The 24,231-nt window shown below is 50.5% G+C and overlaps 2 protein-coding genes across 5 annotated transcripts in view; both read left to right on the top strand.

Moving 5' to 3' along the window:
- The first annotated feature begins 8,411 nt into the window (after positions 1–8,411).
- The window catches only part of LOC123364118, a 110,209-nt gene continuing 94,389 nt past the window's right edge, over positions 8,412–24,231 (top strand). Inside the window, exons 1-3 of one of the 3 annotated variants that reach the window (XR_006577002.1) lie at positions 8,412–8,547; positions 15,740–15,844; positions 15,964–16,110. Coding sequence is in view for 1 of the 3 variants with exons in the window: in XM_045005941.1 (XP_044861876.1) it covers positions 8,491–8,547 (57 nt within the window). In the remaining 2 variants the exon portion in view is untranslated. Of the gene's footprint in view, positions 8,594–15,739; positions 15,845–15,963; positions 16,111–24,231 lie in introns of those variants that run through there. The other 2 variants (XR_006577001.1, XM_045005941.1) reach the window with 2 other exon arrangements.
- LOC123364116 (maestro heat-like repeat family member 5) overlaps positions 17,655–24,231 on the top strand; it is a 72,214-nt gene continuing 65,637 nt past the window's right edge. The window contains exons 1-4 of one of the 2 annotated variants that reach the window (XM_045005939.1): positions 17,655–17,782; positions 19,028–19,184; positions 19,275–19,441; positions 19,979–20,110. In XM_045005939.1, the coding sequence (XP_044861874.1) occupies positions 17,763–17,782; positions 19,028–19,184; positions 19,275–19,441; positions 19,979–20,057 (423 nt within the window). In that variant the 5' untranslated portion in view covers positions 17,655–17,762 and the 3' untranslated portion in view covers positions 20,058–20,110. The other variant, XM_045005937.1, reaches the window with a different exon arrangement.

The raw sequence follows: 24,231 nt of genomic DNA, 5'->3' as shown, positions 1-24,231 counted from the left end.
CAAGTGCTGGAGGAACCAACTAGGAGAAAAGCTCTTCTTGACCTGCTGCTCACAAACAGGGAAGAAATAGTAGAGGAAGCAATAGTGGATGGGAACCTGGGGGGGCAGTGACCATGAGATGGTCGAGTTCAGGATCCTGACACAAGGAAAAAGGGAAAGCAGTAGAACAGAGACCCTGGACTTCAGAAAAGCAGACTTTGACTCCCTCAGGGAACTGATGGGCAAGGTCCCCTGGGAGAATAACATGACGGGGAAAGGAGTCGAGGAAAGCTGGCTGTATTTCAAAGAAACCTTATTGAGGTTGCAGGAACAAACCATCCCTATGTGTAGGAAAGAGAAGTAAATATGGCAGGCGACCAGCTTGGCTTAACAGTGTGAAATCCTTGCTCATCTTAAACACAAAAGAACAGCTTACAAGAAGTGGAAGATTGGACAAATAACCAGGGAGGAGTATAAAAGTATTGTTCAGGCATGCAGGTGTGAAATCAGGAAGGCCAAATCACACTTGGAGTTGCAGCTAGCAGGAGATGTTAGGAGTAACAAGAAGGGTTTCTTTAGGTATGTTAGCAACAGGAAGAAAGTCAAGGAAAGTGTGGGCCCCCTTGCTGAATGAGGGAGGGAACCTAGTGACAGAGGATGTGGAGAAAGCTAGTGTACTCAATGCTTTTTTTGCCTCTGTCTTCACAGACAAGGTCAGCTCCCAGACAGCTGCACTCTGCAGCACGGTATGGGGAGGAGGTGACCAGCTCTCTGTGGAGAAAGAAGTAGTTCGGGGCTATTTAGGAAAGCTGGACGAGCACAAGTCCATGGGGCCGGATGCGTTGCATCCGAGGGTGCTAAAGGAGTTGGCCGATGAGATTGCAGAGCCATTGGCCATTATCTTTGAAAAATCATGGCGATCGGGGGAGGTCCCGGATGACTGGAAAAAAGCTAATGTAGTGCCCATCTTTAAAAAAGGGAAGAAGGAAGATCCAGGGAACTACAGGCCAGTCAGTCTCACCTCAGTCCCTGGAAAAATCATGGAACAGGTCCTCAAGGAATCAATCCTGAACCACTTAAAGGAGGGGAAAGTGATCAGGAACAGTCAGCATGGATTCACCAAGGGCAAGTCATGCCTGACTAACCTAATTGCCTTCTATGACGAGATAACCGGCTCTGTGGATGAGGGGAAAGCAGTGGATGTACTATTTCTGGATTTTAGCAAAGCTTTTGATACAGTCTCCCACAGTATTCTTGCCAGCAAGTTAAAGAAGTCTGGGCTGGATGAATGGACGGTAAGGTGGATAGAAAACTGGCTAGATACTCGGGCTCAACGGGTAGTGATCAATGGTTCCATGTCTAGATGGCAGCCGGTATCAAGTGGAGTGCCCCAAGGGTCGGTGCTGGGGCCGGTTTTGTTCAATATCTTCATTAACGATCTGGAGGATGGTGTGGACTGCACCCTTAGCAAGTTTGCAGATGACACTAAACTGGGAGGAGTGGTTGATACGCTGGAGGGTAGGGATAGGATACAGAGGGACCTAGACAAATTAGAGGATTGGGCCAAAAGAAATATGATGAGGTTCAACAAGGACAAGTGCAGAGTCCTGCACTTAGGACGGAAGAATCCCATGCACTGCTACAGACTAGGCCGAATGGCTGGGTAGCAGTTCTGCAGAAAAGGACCTAGGGGTTACGGTGGACGAAAAGCTGAATATGAGTCAACAGTGTGCCCTTGTTGCCAAGAAGGCTAATGGCATTTTGGGTTGTATAAGTAGGGGCATTTCCAGCAGATCGAGGGATGTGATCATCCCCCTCTACTCAGCACTGGTGAGGCCTCATTTGGAGTACTGTGTCCAGTTTTGGGCCCCACACTACAAGAAGGATGTGGATAAATTGGAGAGAGTCCAGCGGAGGGCAACAAAAATGATTAGGGGGCTGGAGCACATGACTTATGAGGAGAGGCTGAGGGAACTGGGATGTTTAGTCTGCAGAAGAGAAGAATGAGGGGGGATTTGATAGCTGCTTTCAACTACCTGAAAGGGGGTTCCAAAGAGGATGGATCTAGACTGTTCTCAGTGGTAGAAGATGATAGAACAAGGAGTAATGGTCTCAAGTTGCAGAGGGGGAGGTTTAGGTTGGATATTAGGAAAAACTTTTTCACTAGTAGGGTGGTGAAGAACTGGAATGGGTTACCTAGGGAGGTAGTGGAATCTCCTTCCTTAGAGGTTTTTAAGGTCAGGCTTGACAAAGCCCTGGCTGGGATGATTTAGTTGGGTTTGGTCCTGCTTTGAGCAGGGGGTTGGACTAGATGACCTCCTGAGGTCCCTTCCAACCCTGAGATTCTATGATTCTATGATTCTATGAAAAGAATGAGAGGGAGAAGATGAAGGGGGAAATGAGGTCTAATTGGTGGACAAAATAATAAGGGGAAGGACTATTCCACCCATGGCTCCCTTTGGGGTCCGTTCGAAAAAAGACCTTGGGGGGAGAATGAAGTGCTCTGACTAGCTGGGAGATGGGTGGACAGGAAAAAATGAGCTTCACTGCATGGCTGCCACATCCACCATCTCCTAGGGACTCTTGGGCCTTCATGATCCTGATCCTGATGCCGAGAAATGTCCTGTCCAGACCAGGCCTTAGAGAGAGGGACACAGATGACACAGCCAACTCCACTGGCTCTGGTCAAATCCCAAACACCACCTGGGATTTAAGACTTTGGTTCCTGCTGTTACCACCGCCCCCACCTTTGTGTGTCATTTTCCTTCCCTCCTATTTCTCCTCTTTCCTCTCCCTCTCCTTTTGCCTTCTGTTTAGTAAGAGTCTAGATGAGCTGGCCAAGACTGCCTATTTAGCAACACTGCTGTGAGCCTGTGACTAAAAGAGGCAGCAAAAAGCAATGTTCTAAGCAACCCAATGCTGGTACACGTTTGTCAGGTCTCGGAGTGGCTGATTGGACTGTGTGCTGTGCCTTTAGTTTGCCAGCAGCAAGGCTGCAAGTGAAAGTCAACACCGGAAACTGAAGCTGCTTTTTCAGTCTTCCCCTTTTTGTGTGTTTTTGGCTTGTTCTGTCTTTTTGGAAACAGCATCTGTCTGCGACAACAGATCCAGCCCATCTCAACTAACTCCTTCTCTTTCCCAAAAACAAAGAAACAAACAAAAGCAAACAAAACCCCCAAAATAACAAAGGGAAAAACAAAGGACAGTTATTACCATCTTTAATACCATCAAAGAGACCGTCAGACAGGGCTTTTCCCTTCTAAAAACTCTCGATAGCAAAAGAATATTGTTCAAACAAAAGCCTCCCTCAAGATGCTACATTTCAAATGTGTGAACTGTTTCCTTCTTGTTCTGTGTCTTTAATAAAAGGTTACAGAGATTTTTTAACGGGGTGTTTGCTGTGGGACTGAGCAGACCAATATCTGTGTGTTCCAAAATCCCAGGCCTTCTTTCACTGTTTAGTGCTGTACAGTGGCAGGAGTCATGTTAACACCTTTCAATCTCTAGGCCAATACATTCCATTAAACCGAATACAAAAACCTTCCAGGCTATGGCTGCCTCTCTCCCCCCCAGCTCATACTAGCCCTTGGGAGAGCTGCATTGCCCAGCTGCCCCACACCCTCCCCTCTTAGTGCCGGCCCCACAGCCACCCTCCTCTACATCAACCCCACGATCTCAACCTTGGAGTCAGCTACAATTCTGCCCCTCCTTCTCCTGCTCCCCACACCCCAAATCCAGGCTGCTGCCCAATCTCGCCAGTCATAGAATCATAGAATATCAGGGTTGGAACGGACCTCAGGAGGTCATCTAGTCCAACCCCCTGCTCAAAGCAGGACCAATCCCCAACTAAATCATCCCAACCAGGGCTTTGTAAAGCCTGACCTTAAAAACCTCTAAGGAAGGAGATTCCACCACCTCCCTAGGTAATCCATTCCGGTGCTTCACTACCCTCCTAGTGAAAAAGTTTTTCCTAATATCCAACCTAAACCTCCCCCATTGCAACTTGAGACCATTAATCCTTGTTCTGTCATCTTCTACCACTGAGAACAGTCTAGATCCATCCTCTTTGGAACCCCCTTTTAGGTAGTTGAAAGCAGCTATCAAATCCCCCCTCATTCTTCTCTTCTGCAGACTAAACAATCCCAGTTCCCTCAGCCTTTCCTCATAAGTCATGTGCTCCAACCCCCTAATCATTTTTGTTGCCCTCCCATGGACTCTTTCCAATTTTTCCACATCCTTCTTGTAGTGTGGGGCCCAAAACTGGACACAGTGTTCCAGATGAGGCCTCACCAATGTCGAATAGAGGGGAACGATCACGTCCCCTGATCTGCTGGCAATGCCCCTACTTCTACAAATGTCGTTAGCCTTCTTGGCAACAAGGGCACTGTGACAGACCCAGACCAGTGGGGTACAGGAGTCTGGTAGAGGGCAAATATACTAGTCACTGGATGAGTAGTTTTCTGTTCCCTGAGTGACCAGAGCAGGGGCTGCACTAGAGTAATCAGGAACCTGCTAGAACCAATTAAGACAGGCAGGATAATTAAGACACCTGGAGCCAATTAAGAAACTGCTAGAATCAATTAGGACAGGCTAGCTAATCAGGGCACCTGAGTTTAAAGAGGACCTCACTTCAGTTTGTGGCGTGCATGAGAGGAGCTGGGAGCAAGAGGCATGAGGAGCTGAGAGTGAGAAGACATATTGCTGGAAGACTGAGGAGTACAAGCATTATCAGGCACTAGGAGAAAGGTGCTGTGGTGAGAAGGCCATGGGAAAGTAGCCCAGGGAGTTGTAGCTGTCACGCAGCTGTACCAGGAGGCACCCTAGACAGCTGTAGGCCACAGGGCCCTGGGCTCGAACCCAGAGTAGAAGGCGGGCCCGGGTTTCCCCCAAACCTCCCAACTCCTGATCAGACACAGGCGGAATTACCTGGACTGTGACTTCTACCAGAGAGGAAGGTCTCTGGCCTGTTTCCCAACCCACAAGGTGAATCTGTGAGGCGAGCAAATCCGCCAATAAGCGCAGGACCCACCAAGGTAGAGGAGGAACTTTGTCACAAGCACACTGTTGACTCATATCCAGCTTCTCGTCTACTGTAACCCCTAGGTCCTTTTCTGCAGAACTGTTGCCTAGCCATTCGGTCCCTAGTCTGTAGCAGTGCGTGGGAATCTTCTGTCCTAAGTGCAGGACTCTGCACTTGCCCTTGTTGAACCTCATCAGATTTCTTTTGGACCAATCCTCCCATTTGTCTAGGTCCCTCTGTATCCTATCCCTACCCTCCAGCATATCTACCACTCCGCCCAGTTTAGTGTCATCTGCAAACTTGCTGAGGGTGCAGTCCACGGCACGCCATCCTCCAGATCATTAATGAAGATATTGAACAAGACTGACCCTTGGGGCACTCGGCTTGCTACTGGCTGCCAACTAGACATGGAGTCGTTGATCACTACCTGTTCAGCCCGACGATCTAGCCAGCTTTCTATCCACCTTATAGTCCATTCATCCACCCCATACGTCTTTAACTTGCCAGCAAGAATACTGTGGGAGACTGTATCAAAAGCTTTGCTAAAGTCACATCCACTGCTTTCCCCTCATCCACAGAGCCAGTTATATTGTCATAGAAGGCAATTAGGTTACTCAGGCATGACTTGCCCTTGATGAATCCATGCTGATTATTCCTGATCATTTTCCTCTCTAAGTGCTTCAGAATTGATTCCTTGAGGACCTGCTCCATGATTTTTCCAGGGACTGAGGTGAGGCTGACTTCCCTGTAGTTCCCTAGATCCTCCTTCTTCCCTTTTTTAAAGATAGGCACTACATTAGCCTTTTTCCAGTCATCCGGGACCTCCCCCAGTCGCCATGAGTTTTCAAAGATAATGGCCAACGGCTCTGCAGTCACATCCGCCAACTCCTTTAGCACTATCGGATGCAGCACATCCGGCCTCATGGACTTGTCCTCGTCCAGCTTTTCTAAATAGTCCTGAACCACTTCTTTCTCCGCAGAGGGCTGCTCACCTCCTCCCCATGCTGTGCTGCCCAGTGCAGTAATCTGGGAGCTGACCTTGTTTGTGAAGACAGAGGCAAAAAAAGCATTGAGTACTTTAGCTTTTTCCACATCCTCTGTCACTAGGTTGCCTCCCTCATTCAGTAAGGGGCCCACACTTTCCTTGACTTTCTTCTTGTTGCTAACATTCCTGAAGAAACCCTTCTTGTTATTCTTAACATCTCTTGCTAGCTGCAACTCCAAATGTGATTTGGCCTTCCTGATTTCACTTCTGCATGCCTGAGCAATATTTTTATATTCCTCCCTGGTCATTTGTCCAATCTTCCACTTCTTGTAAGCTTCTTTTTTGTGTTTAAGATCAGCAAGGATTTCACTGTTATTTACTATTCTTTCTACACATGGGGATGGTTTGTTCCTGCAACCTCAATAAGGATTCTTTAAAATACAGCCAGTTCTCCTGGACTCTTTTCCCCCTCACGTTATTCTCTCAGAGGATCCTGCCCATCAGTTCCCTGAGGGAATCAAAGTCTGCTGTTCTGAAGCCCAGGGTCTGTATTCTGCTGCTCTCCTTTCTTCCTTGTGTCAGGATCCTGAACTCAACCATCTCATGGTCACTGCCTCCCAGGTTCCCATCTACTTTTGCTTCCCCTACTAATTCTTCCCAGTTTGTGAACAGCAGGTCAAGAAGTTGGTTCCTCCAGCACTTGCATCAGAAAATTGTCCCCTACACTTTCCAAAAACTTCCTGGATTGTCTATGCACCACTGTATTGCTCTGCCAGCAGATATCAGGGTGATTGAAGTCTCCCATGAGAACAAGGGCCTGCGATCCAGTAACTTCTGTTAGTTGCCGGAAGAAAGCCTCTTCCACCTCATCCCCCTGGTCTGGTGGTCTATAGCAGACTCCCACCACGACATCACCCTTGTTGCTCACACTTCTAAACTTAATCCAGAGACTCTCAGGTTTTTCTGCAGTTTCATACCGGAGCTCTGAGCAGTCATAGTGCTCTCTTACATACAATGCAACTCGTCCACCTTTTCTGCCCTGCCTGCCCTTCCTGAACAGTCTTTCCTTTACCATGTCTCTACAATCCCCCTTGTCCTCCCCAGCCCACCTGCTCCAGGCCTTCATCACCCATCTCATTAACTCTGCCCTCCCACCACATCTCCTCTCATTCCCCTTCAGAGCCCGCTGTAAAATCTCACCCGTCAGACCAGCCCATTCTGGCTCACTCCCCATCCCCCCTGGCTCCCTTGTAGGTCCTATGCTAGAACTAGCAAATTCCCCAAAAATGCATCTCTCCGGGCCACCGAAACCACGTGCGAATTCAGCAAATCCTTTCAGCCACACACACAAAGGGAATGTTTTGTTTTGATTTAAAGGTCAAACCAGTCTGTTTGGACCATTCCACAGCAAAATGTTGTCACTTTTCATTTTGAAATTGAGGCTACTTTAAAAAAAGTGGGGTAGGGTTTGAAAAACACCCACAAACAACCTGAAATGAAAAACCAAAACAATTTTGTTTCAGTACAAACTGAACCAATATATTTTTTTTAATTTCTCGACTGGCCCCCAAACTGAAAAATCACTGATTCACTCAGCTCCATTCAGCACCCGAGTGCAACTCCCTGCCATGTTGCTGCTCAGGCTAACATTGTTCTCCCTTTCTCCTGCCCCAAACTTCCCTCTCTTCCTTCAAGTTCCTCCTTAAACAAGATCCTGCTCAGGAGAATGGGAAATCAAATAAATCAAGCACGAGAGTCGCTGCTCTTTGGGGTCGGGCCTGTGCCCTCCCCTGTGTTGTACAGCCCCCAGCATGCCGTTGGGACTCAATAAATACCCACGGATCCTGCGCTCTGATTGCCTTTTATTGCAGCCTTCAGGAATGGGATTTAGTGTCTATGTGTATCCTTAAGAAAGAATCTTCTCAGCTCTTTTATTCTCTCAGCCTAGGGCACCGATGCAGCTGTGGCTGGACTAGCAATTGGAGCGCCTCAGGCTGAGACAGATGGCCAGGCCAATCTCATGCTTCAGGGATTCCATGGTCACTGAGGGGCGAGGAAGGAATTTTTTACCCATATGTCAGAAAACAGCAAAGCTGGCCAGGTGCATTGTGGGGATTTCACCTTCCCCTTTGCTGAGGCAAGAGGCAAGATACTGGAGTGGACTGACACAGAATGGTTTTGCACTTTGTGGTCGAATCTCCTTTTCTCATGACACATTATACAGACAGGGTTTGTGGGGAGGCCCCGGAGCTCCCTTGAATTAAAATTCCCAACAAAAGCCAAGAGCAATCCTCCCTTAATCCAACCTGAGGGGATGCAAACCCCAAGGGCCCTAGCCAGACAGCCCCAGCCCACCTTGCCTCTGTGATGTCAGCAGTGGCCCTGTGTCACAAAGGGGGTAGGCAGCCTGTGGCTCAGTGTGCTCTGGGAGCTGGAGGAGGGAGCACACGGCTGTCTGGGCTCTGCTTTTCAGACCGTTGGGAGCATTTTTTGGAGTGTATAGCACATGTTTACACAGAACTTGCGGAGGAATCCACATCCTCACTGTCATCTGCGATTATATGTGAGACATCAAAATTCTTCTGTGGCTCGACCATCCCAGCACAGGGGTGAGGGACCTTTCCAGATACTCCACAGAGAAGGGGGGGATCTTCCAGTTTTTCCGCAGGCTGATCTGGGGGGAAACATTCCAGTGAGGGGCTGGTTCTGGGGTTGTTTCTTGGGCTGGTTTCTTCATGAGTCTTCTCTCTTCTGTCTGTCAGCTTGCTTGTAGAGTGGGAGAGGATGAGTTGAGTTTGAGCAGGGTAGCAGAGTGTGTGCAGGGTGCTCACTTCGAGTTTTTATACTTGTCGTCTCTTCCCTATTTCCATGCAATTTTAGAAAAACACACCTCTCTTGCCCTTTCATTGGCTCCGTATTTTCATGGAGTCTCTTCATCTTATGGATAGGTAGTTTGTTAATGCATATATGTGTTAGGGTTGTAAGTCTTTCTTGACAGTTATAGTTCCTTTGTTTTTGTTGGAGAGATTCTCAGAACATCTTCAAATTTAGTCTTTTAACTCTTAACTTACTCAGTTCATTTTCTGAGATATTACTTAAATCATTCTTAACGAGTCTTTAGCTTAAATAGTGATTGAAGAAGTTATTGATTCTCTAGAACAATTGTTGATGATACTCCTTATCTTTCTGAGTTGGGGGTAGGAGTGGGTAGAGCTCTGCCAGTAACTAATTACTTCCCCATTAATATAATAAATAGGCTAGACTTAAATGTCGTCTTATATTGGTAATCAGGTCATTAGATTTCATGTTAGTACATCATAGAATCATAGAATCCAAGATCAGAAGGGACCAATATGATCATCTAGTCTGACCTCCTGCAAGATGCAGGCCACATTAGCCGATCCCCCCCACTCCTTTAGCAAGCGACCCCTGCCCCATGCTTCGGAGGAAGGCGAAAAACCTCCAGGGCCACAGCCAATCTACCCTGGAGGAAAATTCCTTCCCGACCCCAAATATGGCGGTCAGCTGAACCCCGAGCATGCGGGCAAGACTCTCCAGCCATACCCTCTGGAAAAAGGTTAAGAATATCATATCATTGACCCATTGTACTATTTACCAGTGTGGCACTTAATTAACCTATTGACTAAGCCCGGTATCCTATCATACCATCTCCTCCATAAACTTATCTAGCTTAGTCTTGAAGTCATGGAGGTCCTTCGCCCCCACTGTTTCCCTCGGTAGGCTGTTCCAGTATTGCACTCCCCTGATAGTTAGAAACCTTCGTCTAATTTCAAGCCTAAATTTCCTAACTGACAATTTATATCCGTTTGTCCTCGTGTCCACATTAGCACTGAGCTGAAATAATTCCTCTCCTTCCCTGGTATTTATCCCTCTGATATATTTAAAGAGTGCAATCATATCTCCTCTTATCCTTCTTTTGGTTAGGGAAAACAAACCAAGCTCCTCAAGTCTCCTTTCATACGACAGGCCTTCCATTCCTCGGACCATTCTAGTGGCCCTTCTTTGTACCTGTTCCAGTTTGAATTCATCCTTCTTAAACATGGGAGACCAAAACTGCACACAATACTCCAGATGAGGTCTCACCAACGTCTTATATAACGGGACTAGCACCTCCTTATCCCTACTAGAAATACCTCGCCTAATGCATCCCAAGACCGCATTTGCTTTCTTAACGGCCACATCACATTGCCTGCTCATAGTCATCCTACGATCAACCAGGACTCCTAGGTCCTTCTCCTCCTCCGTTACTTGCAACTGGTGCGTACCTAGCTTATAACTAAAATTCTTGTTAGTCATCCCTAAATGCATAACCTTACACTTCTCACTATTGAATTTCATCCTGTTACTAATACTCCAGTTTACAAGGTCATCCAAATCTCCCTGGAGGATATCCCGATCCTTTTCCGAATTGGCAATACCTCCCAACTTGGTGTCGTCCGCAAACTTTATCAGCCCACTCCTACTCTTGGTTCCCAGGTCAGCAATAAATAGATTGAATAAAATCGGACCCAAAACCGAACCTTGAGGAACTCCACTAGTAACCCCCCTCCAACCTGACAGTTCCCCCTTCAATACTACCCTCTGCAGTCTCCCCTTTAACCAGCTCCTTATCCACCTCTGGATTTTCATTTCAATCCCCATCTTTTCCAATTTAACCAGTAATTCCTCATGCGGTACCGTATCAAACGCCTTACTGAAATCCAGATATATTAGATCCACCGCATTTCCCTTGTCTAAAAAATCTGTTACTTTCTCATGCATTTTATTACACGTAGCAATGATATTAGAAAACCACATCAGATACTTTGCATTCAGTTAAACTACTTGGCAAATATGCCCTCCAAAACAGTTTGCCATTTCAATATTTTAGAAATCAACTAAGGTTTTCTACAAAACTTTTTCTCAACTACTCACATTTTTCTCTAAAAACTTAAGGACACAAGCAGAGCAGTGAGATGCCCTCACATCACACCTGGATATCTTTCTGGAAGGTGTGTTTTAGTGAAACACAAGCTATTGGGCTTAATATGGGGGTAAGGGTGTGAAATTTCGTGGTTTGTGAAATAGAGGCCTAATTAGGAGATCTAATGGCCTCACAATCTATGAAAAAACTCAGTGTGGAGTGAGGAACAGACTCTGGGTAACCTGCTTGCTCCCCCCAGAATCAATAATGAGCATGTGGGGTGATCGGGAGAGCAGCTCAAACATACTACCAGGCTGACCCAGGCCAGACATCAGCCCTGCAAGGCAGAGGTGGGTGGTGCAGTGACTTCACAAGGGCCTTTGGTAGGAACTTAGCCTATTGGGCAAAGGTGGTGAGGAGGCTGTGACCTCACACAGCACCCTTAACCTCAGCCAGGCAGGACAAGGATGCAGGGTAGGGGGAACCTTGGAGACCTCTGTAGCCTTGCTGCAGTAAGCCTGCTTCTCACAGTCTCTCCTAGAGGACTAAGAGAGGATTTGTGGTCACACACCTGAGTGCTAAGGAGGAGATTCTTTGGGAGTGTTCTCCTTTCTGTGTTGATTTTGGAGAAAGCAGACATTCCCTGTGTAAAAGGTAAGATTCTCAGTGAGGGTTGGAACCAGTTTGATCCATATGTTGCCAGCCGAGCTCTAGGCTCGTAAAACACAAGGTAAGTTGGCAGAAAAATGTCCCACCTGGCACTCCGCCCCTTAGTAACTGGCTACCTACTAGGTCTCAAAACATAATTGTAAATAAGGAATCATTAACGAGTGGGTGTATTTCTAGTAGGGTCCTGCAGGGATCGGTTCTTGGATGTACACTAACATTTTGATCTGTGACTTGGAAGCAAATATACAATCATCACTGTAAAATCTGCCAATGACAGAAAGCTTGGGGGAGTGGTAAATAATGAAGAGGACATGTCACTCATACAGAGCCATCTGGATTGCTTAGTTACCTGAGCACAAGCAAATAACATACATTTTAGTATGTCCAAATGTAAAGTTTCCCTTTAGGAAACAAAATATAGGCTATGTGTACAAGAGGGGAATTCTATCCTGGGAAATAGTGACCCTGAAAAAGACTCGGGGTCATGGCAGGTAATCAGCTGACTATGAGCTCCCACTGAGACACTTTGGCCAAAAGGGCAAATGTGATCTTTGGACCCATACCTAGCAGAATCACAGGTAAAAGTAGAGAAGTTCTATATCTCTGTACTGGGCACTGATGTGACCACTACTGAAATATTGTGTCCAGTTCTGGTGTCCACAATTTGAGACAGATGCTGATAAATTTGAGAGGGTTGAGAGAAGAGCCACAAGAATGATTAAAGGATTAGAAAACATGCCTTATAAAGATAGGTTCAAGGAGCTCAATCTATTTAGCTTAACAAAGAGAAGGGTAACAGATGAGCAGAAGGGAACAAATATTTGCTAATGGGCTCATCACTTGAGCAGACAAAGATATAACAAGATCCAATGGCTGTGAATTGAAGCTAGACAAATTCAGACTGGAATAAGGCGAACATTTTGAACAGTCTGGGTTTGGAGCAATTAACTCAGGGTTGTAATGGATCCTCCACAACTAGCTTTTTTAAAATCATAATTGGCTGTTTTTCTAAAAGATGTGCTCTAATTCAAACAGGAATTATTTGGAGGGGAGTTCTATGGCCCACGTTACACAGACTAGATGGTCAGAGTGGATCTTCTGGCCTTGAAATCTATGACTCACTGAGGCATTTGGAATTTGTCCATTTTTGCTTCTCTTTTCCTCCCTTCCTCTTGTCTTTTCTTTTCTCTGCTCTTGTTCCATTTCTCTCTGCTGCTCTTCTTCCTGAGGAGGGTGGGGCTATTGTCCAGCTGTCATTTTAGGAAGCCGTCATAAAGAGGTGGGGCTGGAATAGTGCACTGACAGAATGATCTGAATGATCTCCTGTTGTGACTAGTGTTGTCTTTTGGCCATCTCTTGAGAATACTCAGCCTCCAGTCCCTGAGCGTCTCCATACTGATTGGGTGAGCTGGAGGTTATTACTGAGTTAAAAGGGATGAGACTCAAGTCATTGTTGGCTGAGTGCAGTGAGGGCTAACGCTCAATTCAATGGCTTTTCTTTGTCTGTCTGTAATGCAATAATTTTTGAAGACTACGTCCAATTGATTCCAAAACTGCAGGGAATTTCTAGGCATCGGTGGAAAGAACCTTGTTGATTTTAGTGGCAAATGGAAACCACTCCCACCAGCAGGAAAGCTTGATTTCCACACTGCCAATTTACTTGGTGCTGCAGGTAGAGGCACATTGTGACATCAGAGTTAACTCAGCCAGTCAATGCTAATTCTGTGCAGGTGATTTGCATAATTCAACCCCACAAATGATCCTGCAGGTTTCAATAAGAGAGATGACCAAGGCAGGCCATAGAGTTAGCATTTAAGTTCACGGTTGTTGGAGTGAGTGTGTGATGAGTGGCTGAATTACCTCTGATGTCACAATGTTACTGCTCAGGCTACTCTGCCTGCAGCGTCACATGGGCAGTGACTGTCAAGGCGAAGATTTTGTTGATCTGAAACTTATAAAACAAGAAGAGCAGAAGAGAAATGACTTAGATGATTTGACAATAAAATTTAGGTTTTGCGGCATTATTCAGTGCAATTGCTACTGGTTCATAGGTAGAAACTGGGCCTACATAAACAAACAAGTGTCCAACCCTCTAGTTAGTCTCTTTTACGACTGAGTAAATAATTCATAAGAAATTGATATGATGAATTTTGCTGCCTTCTCTACTTTAATGGAATATGAGCAGTTTATGATTCTCATGAATGTAGTATATCTCCTAAAATCAAGGTGAATAAAAATCAATGGTTGTTTCAAAACCAAGAAGCCCAAAAAGGGATTTTTTAAAAATTAAATTGGATTATTTTTGTTTAATTTAAAAACAGGTTTATTTTTTGAAAAACAAACCTATTGGAGATTCAATTTGAAATTATGACAACCCATGTCAATGCCTAAACTTGCAATAGCTTAGTAAAGTCATTTAAATTAAATAATAAATATTAAGAAGTCCATGTTTGCTGCCAAGTTTTAATGGAAATCAAACCACTGAACTCATGGTCGTCTTTGGCTGGCACCAGAGTTTGCTGAAATGGTAAACCAGCTTTTGACAGCAGCAGCCTCTTCTGCAGGCACAGAAAGACTATTTTCTTCATTTCAGTTGATTCAGCTAGTTGAGTTAAATAACAATTTCATTCAAATTTCAGAAACTGACTGGGAGTGGAAAAAGAAGGACATGAAAGGATCAGATCTATTAGTTCTAAAATCTGACAGACACGATGACCAGATACAACCAGTTCATTTCACTAACTGCAGATACATCCTTAAATCAGTTAGTTTTAAATGAAATATGTTTCAGTAAATCCAGCAAACTGAAGGTAGATTTATTCAGTTAAGAAACAAATTGAAAATGCTGTTTTTGTGCATTTTTAAGTGCATTTGAATTTCCATCGAAACAGCGCGTAGACAAATCACAAGTAAAAAAAATCTATCGTCGTCTAGGAAATAAATGCATCATTTGCCATTTTGCAACATAATAAAAATGTAAACATTAGATACAAGAAATGTAAATTAAGCCATATAACTGCTTAATTAAATGTACATAGATATACTTTACTGTCATGGTTAGCAAAAGAAAAATCACCAAATTTAGTGTAAATACTATATTTAGTTGCAAATCAACATTTTTTAATGATTCTCAACCAATGAGAATCAACCTATCATTAGGAAAATAACTAAAAAACACATATGCAAAACATGATTAAAATCAATGGTGTAACTCAATCCACCCGGATGTTTACTTCTGGGATTCTGAACTTTGGAGGCCAGACTGAGACCCTCATTGACTTGGAACAGCCAGGAACCCAGTAACAAATTCCAGTCCTGCTAGCATCCAAGGCTCTAAATCTAAGGAACAATTGATAGCAGTAGACAATTGAGGGGTGCTGAGAATTTCCAGACCCAAACATGATATTGGCTCTGGATGGGGGAGAAGCGGGAAATCACCAGGGATTCTTGATAAATCACCCATTGTCCTTTGGAGCTCAAAGATGTCTAACGCTTATGACCGACTCAAATCACACTACTGCTAAGAGTTAGATAAGTGTCTCTATCCCGAACAGAGGTGGTGAAACAGGGGTAAAGAGCAAGAGGTGGTTACACAGCAATGCTGTTGCCGAACCAGAAAGAGAAGCATAAGAAAAACATTCATCAAAAATGTTTTGCACTTAAAACTACCTTATTTCTTAAAGAAAGGAAATACCATATGTAGTTAGTGAACTGAACTGATACATTCTGAAAACCTGGCGCAGTGTCAGGGCCCAGGAGGAGCCATCCCCCTGCCTGGCCCCCAGCCTGGCCAGGGCAGGAGATTGGCCACCGCTCCTCTAGCACCAGCAGCTCTGCCTAGTGGCCAGCAAGACAATTCTAGTCCTACTCCAGGGCGTGTCACTTTGGCATCCTAAATTTGGGCTGGTGCCCCTGTGCCCTGAAGGAAACAGCCCCGAGACCCCACAGGATCAATGGGGAGAATCCTCAAAGCACTGAGCCTAAGACCCTCAGACCTGTCCCAACGCCCCCCAGACAGGAGAGGAGTGCTGAGTTCCAGTGTCTGAAAGCAGAGGAGAGGAGGTTAAATGCTCCATGTCCTCTCCCTGCTGGGGCGGGAAGCAGGTTCTGGGAGTCACCCTGGCATTGCTGCCGCTCACACGGCTTTCTCCCTGCTCCCCAGCCCTTGCAGCTGTGGATCTGCTCTCCCCGGGCCCAGGAGAGGAGCCGAGCTGTGAGAGCCAGGGCCTGACTCTTCATGTTTTATCGCCTCAGAGCCATCACCGAGGTGAGCAGCACAGACCCTGCTGTCCCCCAGAGCACTCACGGGGTGGGGGCGGGGGTGATACAGACAGAGCTGGGCTCACCCCAACCCATGCCCTGATTTTCTGTTTGGTGGCCCATTAGGACCTGAAACCCATGGCAGAGCAGGGCTACATGGCCGGGCTGCTGACAAGCCAGGCCTTTGATGTTCAGGAGACCACCAGATACTGGGCATCTCAGGCTCTCTACTGGCTCTTCACGCCTTGCAAAGGTAAGATGGAGCAGAAGCAGTCACCACTTCTCAGCCCTCACAGCCCTGGCCGTTACCTAGCGAGCAGGGCTGCAGAGAGAACGTGGCGCCTTCATCACAGCCCTGACCAGACGGACATGGAGCAGAAGTGGGCTGATACCTCCCAGGCTGACCTGGTATCTGCCCTTCACCAGGTGCCTGGGACCATCTGGGACCTCCCCTGATCCCACCCCAGCCGCAACACACCTTCTACAGCAGGGTGGGCAGTTGGCCCAGGAGCCAGCTGAGAGCTCACCCTAGTGGGGCTTTCCCAGCTGCGGCCGGAGTCTGGCTCTTTGGCACCTCTGACCTGGCTCGACGGGGAGGCCCCTGAGAGCTCTGCCTGAGCACTGCTGGTTTCTTGTGCAGCCGCCGTGCACTCCAAGACAGGGGTGGTGGCGACCATGCTCAGCAAGATGCAGAAGGATGCCAGCTGCAGAGAGAGCCCTGCCCACGTTGCTATGGTGAATAAAAGAGACTGTGGCTGGAGAGACGGACACACCCATGGGAAACGGGGGTTATTGTATCCTTTCCTAGATGAGGAGCCGGCAGATGGAAATTCCTGGGTATGGGCTCCAATGCCCACTCACATAGCCCTGGACACAGGCCAGTGCCTCTGTCCCCATTCCCCAAAGAGCAAACCCACATCCACGGGCCTGGGCTCACTGCTCACACTCGGCCTGTGACTTTCCCTGCAGCTCATTGCGAAGCAACTGCCATCGCGTGACCTCACGCCCTTCAGCTTCACCCTGTTGGTGGGCTTGCTGGAGAAGGGGGAGTGTGCTGACCAGCTGGCGGGTGTCATGGAGGCAGTGCTGAAAGAATCAGAGGTACAGGGCCAAGTAATGGCTGGGCATGGGACATCTCGGGTAGCTCCATCTTGCCCCATTGCTAGAATTCCTGGGGCACAAGGGAGGATGTGGAGGGGAGACGTCCCTTCTCACCATCATTGATCAATGGGACCCATCCATTACCTGTGTGCAGGGCGGACGTTGGACATGGCCCTGTAATCACTTGCAGGGTTTGATCCCAGGCATCTGGCTTGCCTGGCTCACTCCATAGGAAATGTGCCCTGTCTCTAGACTCATCTTGCAGCTGGGGGAACGGAGCCCGCAGTTGGGTCCCCCGTGTCCACTGACTCTTTGCCCAGTGGACACGGATTGATGTTGAGCACGGAAATGCATCCCGGATGCTTAGATCCCACTCTGGTGCTGAAGCAGCCCAGGCATGCTGTCACAAGGGGAGGTGCAGCCGGGATATCCGGGGGGGGAGAGGGGGATGGGGGTGTCACTCGGCCGTGGGATTGGGACCCTTAGTGCTACAGAGCTGGCTCAGGGCTGGGGGTTTCAAGGTAGCAAACCCCCCTCAGCTCAGTCACTCACTAGGATCGTTTATCCATGGCCTCCGCTGGGCCATGTGAACGCTGACTTGTTTCTGAGCCTGCCCAGCTCCTCCTGGCCCTTGTCTGCCAGACACCCACAGCGGGGATAGGGTATCAGCCCCTGCTTTGCCTCCACAGGTTCAGATCTGCACACGGCTCTTTCCTCCACACTGAACCCACCCCGGGGGAGACGGGCTGAGTGACGGGAAAAGAGGCATCCTGCACCTGCTGGCCAGAGAGCACACCAAGGCCGCGGTCAGCATCCTCCTGCAGATGCCCTGGCCTTACAAGCGGTGAGCGCCGGTCCCAGGGAAAGGATAGACACCCCCCTCCAGCCTCCGAGCCCCCCCTTTAATGGGGTCACTCCACAGCACCATGGTTACACGCAGCACAGACCCTCCCCTTGCATACAGGCCCCCAGGGAACAGCCCTGCCCCGTATGTGTCACCATTCGCCTCCCTGTCCCTTGGAGGGCTCCGTGTGCTCTGGGACCCCCGGCTCAGGGCTCCCCCAGCTGAGCTATTCCTAACAGAGCTGTCACCCTCCCCGACTTCGTTCTGTGCTAACCCCTCCCGGTTCGGCTGTGCAATGGCTTGGCTGGCTGGAGGCCAGAACAGTCTTCCAGGGACCCCCCATCACAACACAGAGCAGGAGAAACCCCATGTGAGCAGAGTCACCCCCTCTGTCAGCATGGCCACCTGCTTCCGTCAGGGCATCCCTCCAGGGCAGGAGAGGCAGGAGAGGTGCCAGCCTAACTGCATTGCAGGGGCACCCCCTCCCCACAGCTGGGAAATGCCCCCTCCCCCCTGGAATCCCAGCCTGGTATCTTCCCCATCGCTGCCCTTTTAGATGCCTCATCCCACCCCCAGAGGCTGCTCTTCTCTGATTCACCAGCCTGCCAGGTTCCCCTGGGCCAGCAGTGCCTCCCCTGCATCCTGCCCAGAGCCAACAAGCACAGAGCCCATTTTACAGCCTTCGCCAACCCACCCACCCCAGAGGCATGGCGTGGTCAGAACTGGAGCCTTCTTCCTCCTGAACCCCCCATCACCTGCCCCATGGGGAAGGAGCTCCTGCTCTCCTTGCCCACAGCCCCCACTCTTTGCCCCCCGCCAGCTCAGGAGATCCAGCCCAGCACCTCGCCCTAGTCCCCCACCCCAAGATTGGGCACCTCCTCACACACACCAGGCCTGAGCCTGGAGTCACTGCTTTCCCCTATGGGGGCTCTAACCACAGCCCCTCTGGTTCCCATCAGGAGAAGGCAGCAAGGAAGGGAGGGGGCCCCCCCCGCTGGGAGAAGTGAGTCTGGCCACCTCCGCCCGTCCCTTGCTGTGACACAGCGCCCCCTGGCAGTGCCCAGGCAGGAGGGAATGAACCTCTTAGGACTGGCCAGTGCCTGAAAGGCCTTGAGGTCAGCCACGAGCAGGCTCAACCTGCTGCTTCTGGCTCGTCACCCCTCGCAGGGCATCATCCCTGGTGTGCACCAACTGGGCCCCTCCTCTGTGTTAATTCCTTCCCTGCCGTCCCTCTGTCCGTCACAGCCAGGCCAAGGCCATCTGGAGATTCCTAGGTGCAGACCCCACGCTGACCAGGGAGGTACTGCACATCCTGCTGTGTGACAGCCCGGAGAAGGGCCAGGCTAACGCTAGACAGAGCCAGGACAGAAACTGCCCCCAGCCAGCCCGGCTGCCCCCGGCGGTAAGTTCCCAGCGCTGGCATTCAGCCCTCTTTCCCGGCTGCATTCTGCACACGGTCACGGCCTTCAGACTGTATCTTATTCCCTTCCAGACCACAGGCAGCCTGTGGGAGCTGGTCGGGGCCCTGGGGCAAGCGGACACGCTGGAGGGACTCGAGAACGACCTGTTCGCCTCTTGCTTCCTCGCCATCGCCTGCTCCCCGGCACGGCACCTCTCGGGAGCCCAGCAGGACCTGCCCAGTGACGCCAGTCCCCGTAGGTAACGTGTGGGGCTGACGGATTCCAGCACCCAGGCAGTGTCTGTGCTAGCCCCGAGGAGGGGGATATTTCCTGCCTAGATCCTTGTTGTCCAGAGATCCCAGACGCCTTCGAGGGACTGAAGGTTCAGATCAGCCAGGCTTCTTGTGCTTAGGAGCGGGCAGAGCTGCCCCCGGATACTCCTGGAGCCAGAGAGCTCCTCTGTGTGGGCAGCTCATGGGGGCAGGTTTCAGAGCAGCAGGGCGTTCAGGGGGGCACTGCATGTACTTTTCTCCCCAGGGTCAGTTTCCTGGGTGTGTGGGGGGGAATTTTCACATCTTTGGATGAGAGTGTAGGTCACATCTGCAGACACTGCACCCCCCCCCCACCTCCACCTCCACCTCCACATTTGCCAGCTGGGGAACCATAGGCAGAAGTGGGGCAGCTTCTATTCTCACCCTGATCCCTTCAGTGCTGCAGCAAGTGAGTCCTGCCCCCCCGCCCCGTCCAGAGAGCAGGCATCCCCGCATCACCATCTCCTGCCCCCTTCTCTTCCCAGCATGGCCGTGCAGGCCCTGGCGCGGGTGCTGCACCTCAGGGGCAGTCAGCCAGCTGTGGAGCTCATGGACCAGGAGTGAGGCTGGCAGCTGCAAGAGGAGGCCCAGCCCAAGGGGTTCACTCTCCTTAGCAGGTGAGGACAGAAGCAGGATGTGGATAAATTGGAGAGAGTCCAGCGGAGGGCAACAAAAATGATTAGGGAGCTGGAGCACATGACTTATGAGGAGAGGCTGAGGGAACTGGGATTGTTTAGTCTGCAGAAGAGAAGAATGAGGGGGGATTTGATAGCTGCTTTCAACTACCTGAAAGGGGGTTCCAAAGAGGATGGATCTAGACTGTTCTCAGTGGTAGAAGATGACAGAACAAGGAGTAATGGTCTCAAGTTGCAGAGGGGGAGGTTTAGGTTGGATATTAGGAAAAACTTTTTCACTAGTAGGGTGGTGAAGAACTGGAATGGGTTACCTAGGGAGGTAGTGGAATCTCCTTCCTTAGAGGTTTTTAAGGTCAGGCTTGACAAAGCCCTGGCTGGGATGATTTAGTTGGGTTTCATCCTGCTTTGAGCAGGGGGTTGGACTAGATGACCTCCTGAGGTCCCTTCCAACCCTGAGATTCTATGATTCTATGAATCACGTTCTCGCTCTGGAGCTCAGTGGGGCAGAGATGGGAGGGGGTGGCCGGGACCGGGCCGGATTCCGGCATGTGCAGGGTTGTCATGCACACGTCAGCACGAGCTCTTGTCCTCTCCCAGGGCCATGGTGATCCACCCAAAGCAGGCCCTGAGGAGCATCCCATGGCTCCTCCTTCCCAGCCTCCAGGCCAGCCAGGAGGGCGAACGCATGGCCTGCACTGTCCTGTTGGCAGAGGTGAGCCTGGAAGATCGGGGGGAGCATTAACAAGGCCCAGAAGCTGATGGAACAGGAGGCCAATAGCTGGTCAGCCAATGAGAGATGGTGCTGGTGGTGTATTGCTTGTAAATTAGTCCCTCTGCGTGGGGCTCTGTGGTGGGGTTTGGGAGCACCTCGCTGGAACCAGAGGGAGCGCTCTGCCCTGCTCGTGTCACTTCTGTTAAGCTCAGCTGAAGCCAGCCTCTCGTGAACAGCAGTCGGTATGGATCTAAGACACCCACTGGCCCCTGATCATACTCCCTTCCCCTTCCTCCGGCCAGGCTAGGAACCACTGGCCTCGCCCAGCCCTCTCTGACAGCGCCTTTTGGTCTCTTTAGTTCCTTGGCAGCCCCCTGCTGATGGAGAAGGAGCCCGAGGCCATGCGGAAGCAGGTTTGAAGGCCATGCTGCAGTGGACAGGACAGCAACATCCACATTCGAGGCAGAGCGCTGCACGGCCTCAGGAACGCAGTAACCGAGTTCCCGCACAAGGTGGGTCTGGAATGGCAGGATACTAGGCAGAGAGGGCTGGGTGGGAAGCTCCTGGTTCTCCTTCTCCGCTGCCCATGGCTCCTGTGGAGCAGACTGGGCTGTAGGCTGAGTTGCCTGGACTGTGGTTCCACTCAGGCTGACAGAGCGTTGCTCACCGAGCGGCATCCAACCCCTTCTCTGCAGGTAAGGAAGAAGCAAGACCAGATCCTGGGGAGCTTTGTCTGCGCCGTGTGCGAATGTTGCGACCCCCGTGCCATTCTGGATGCCATGGAAGGGCTCTGCTGGATGCTGCGGGACCCCAAGGCGTCTCTGAAGGCGCACATCGCCGTCCCGCTGGCCCTGCAGGCGAGAACGTTCTTTGAGGATGTAAGTACCAAGCAGGGCAGGCCCCATGGCGATATAGGGCCCCCCATAAGGGGAGATGCTCAGGACCTGCCCTCCCGCAGAGGGGGCTCAGTGTCCAATGCAGGCATGTTCCTGGACTTGTGGGGCAGCTCAGCTCCTCTGCCCGGGGGGGCAGGGATAGAATCATTCTTGGGACGTGGGCCCACAATTGTTCGGCAGCCCTGGGGCCCAGCAGGAAGGAGGGGAGTTTGCAGAGAATTGCCCTGTCATTTGAACTAGCTGACACCTCTCCAGGCTCTGCATCTGCCAGGCTGATTCCCAAAGCATGTTAGGACCTGAGCCTGTCCCCCCTAACCACCCTGCGCCCCCTGTCTGCAGGAGAACAGCGGCCTGAGGCGGGCCTCCATGGAGCTCTTTGGCCACCTCAGCAAATTTGTTTGCAAGAAGTCGTCCCTCTTTAGGGCTGAGGTGGAGGAGAGCATGGGGATGCTGCTCATCCACCTACAGGACGGGGACCCCCAGGTGGCTCAGGTGAGTGCAGCTGAGGGCTCATAGGGGCAGGAGTGCTGGGGGCATTATAACAACATGGCAAGGGTGGTGCAAACTCCACCCTCCAATCCCCAGATCTTCTCAGTGCTGACCTGTGGCACCCAGGACAGGGACCCCCCCCCTCACTTGTCCAGCCCTTCCCCACCCCACAGAGAGCTCTGCCAGTCCTCAGAGTGTAGCTGTGGGCAGGGCCGGCTCTGGCTTTTTTGCCGCCCCAAGCAAAAATAAACCCACAGGCCGGCCAGAGCGGGAAGGGGTGCGGGGGACACAAACCTGCGGACCGGCCGGAGTGGCGAAGGGAGAAAAAACCCCCCAAAACTGCCGGGCTTGCTACAGACCTGGCACCGCTCCCAGCAGGGAGCTCCCCTCCTCCGTGCTTCTGCCCCCTACAGGGCAGCTGGAGCGGCGAAGGGGGAAAAAAACAACCTGCAGGAATGCTGCCCCTTCAGATCTGCCGCCCCAAGCAGCAGCTTGCTCAGCTGGTGCCTGGAGCCAGCCCTGGCTGCGGGGTAGATTTGTGGGGTTCCCTTCTCCTCCTCCATTCCCCACAGGCACCTCCAGCCTCCCTGCCCAGCCAGACTCTCCACAGCTTTGGCTCCATTTTACAGCCTGCCCTGTTTAGTGGCCAGGCCCAGGTCTGTCTGTGGCCTCTAGCAAGTGACCTGACCCAAGCAGGGCCTCAGGGAAGGCAGGTCGCTGGGGCCGGCTGGCTCTCCATTGCTGCTGCCCTGCCCTCACTTGTGTGCTAGCTCCTGTCTGGGAACGACCAGCCTCCTGCAGCAATCCCCTCCCCTGCTCCCCCACGTAGCAGCCCCCAATAGTGCCTGGGAGTGAGGGGAGGCCAAGTACGTTGGTCACAGGGCAGTGGTGTTAACAGCCCAACAGGGACCCACAGGGAATGGCCCCTTCCCTGCTCCAGGAGTGTCCCTCCCTGGCCCCAGCACTCAGGCCTGGCTCCTCTCAACCCAGCCAAGCTGGAGATGGGGGTTGTAGGGGCCTGGGGAACAACCGTCAGGCCAGAGGAGATTCTGCAAAGAGGTGGCTCCTTGCTGCTCCAGCACAGTGGAGTCTCCCCAAGCCGCGCAGAGCCTGCGAGTTGGCGCTCAGGAAGGCTCACCAGCTCCCTTCTCGCCCTCTCCAGCAGGCGTGCAGGGTGGCATTGCTGCGCTGCGCACCCTTCCTCAGCTACCAGCCCCTGCGTGCGCTCGTGCGGAGCCAGCTGGCTGCATTCCCACTTCCTGAGTGAAGCCTGCAGGACCCTGGTGAGTGAGCCCTGCAGGACAGGGGGGCGGTCCTATGGGGGCAGGGCTTAAGGGGTTAAGGGGTGGGGTTAGGGTTTAATTGATGGTAGGGCTCTTATACTACTAAGAGCAGGATGAAGTTCAGCTCGAAGAAGTGGGTGTGGGGGTTACTTTGTAAATCATCAGCTCGGTCCGTGACCGCCTCGGCTGCTATCTCAAGCGCTGATGGTACCTCTATTACTAGAAGAGAACCAGTCTGGGACAGATCTCTCTCCAACAGCCTCTGTGATAAAGGGAGAAGATGCACACACAAAAATCTCAGCTTCTCAGCAATCTCCTTGTCGTCTTTAATTGCTCTCTTGAGTCTGGGACAGATCTCTCTCCAACAGCCTCTGTGATAAAGGGAGAAGATGCACACACAAAAATCTCAGCTTCTCAGCAATCTCCTTGTCGTCTTTAATTGCTCTCTTGAATCCACCCGTTCTTTCATAGACTTCTGATCTCCTTAAAGTGGTTTTTAGTGTTTGTCTATATCCCTTCAGTTATTTGCTCTTCACAAGCCATCTTAGCACTTCTACTTTCCTGCTTACATGCTACCTGCTGTCATTTAGGCTTCTCTTTACTCCCCACCCTGCCTCTTTTAAAGAATTTGTTTAGCTCAAATAACCTCTTGGCTCTTGCTATTATTAGTGGCCTTGCTGCTTAGGAGCTCGCTTCACTACAAAGCCAATGTAAAGAGCTCAA

The sequence above is a fragment of the Mauremys mutica genome, chromosome 2 (assembly GCF_020497125.1).
Source record: "Mauremys mutica isolate MM-2020 ecotype Southern chromosome 2, ASM2049712v1, whole genome shotgun sequence".
In the NCBI taxonomy this organism is placed as follows: domain Eukaryota; kingdom Metazoa; phylum Chordata; order Testudines; family Geoemydidae; genus Mauremys; species Mauremys mutica.
Note: the sequence above shows the minus strand (reverse complement) of the source record. Positions and strands in the feature narration are given on the sequence as shown.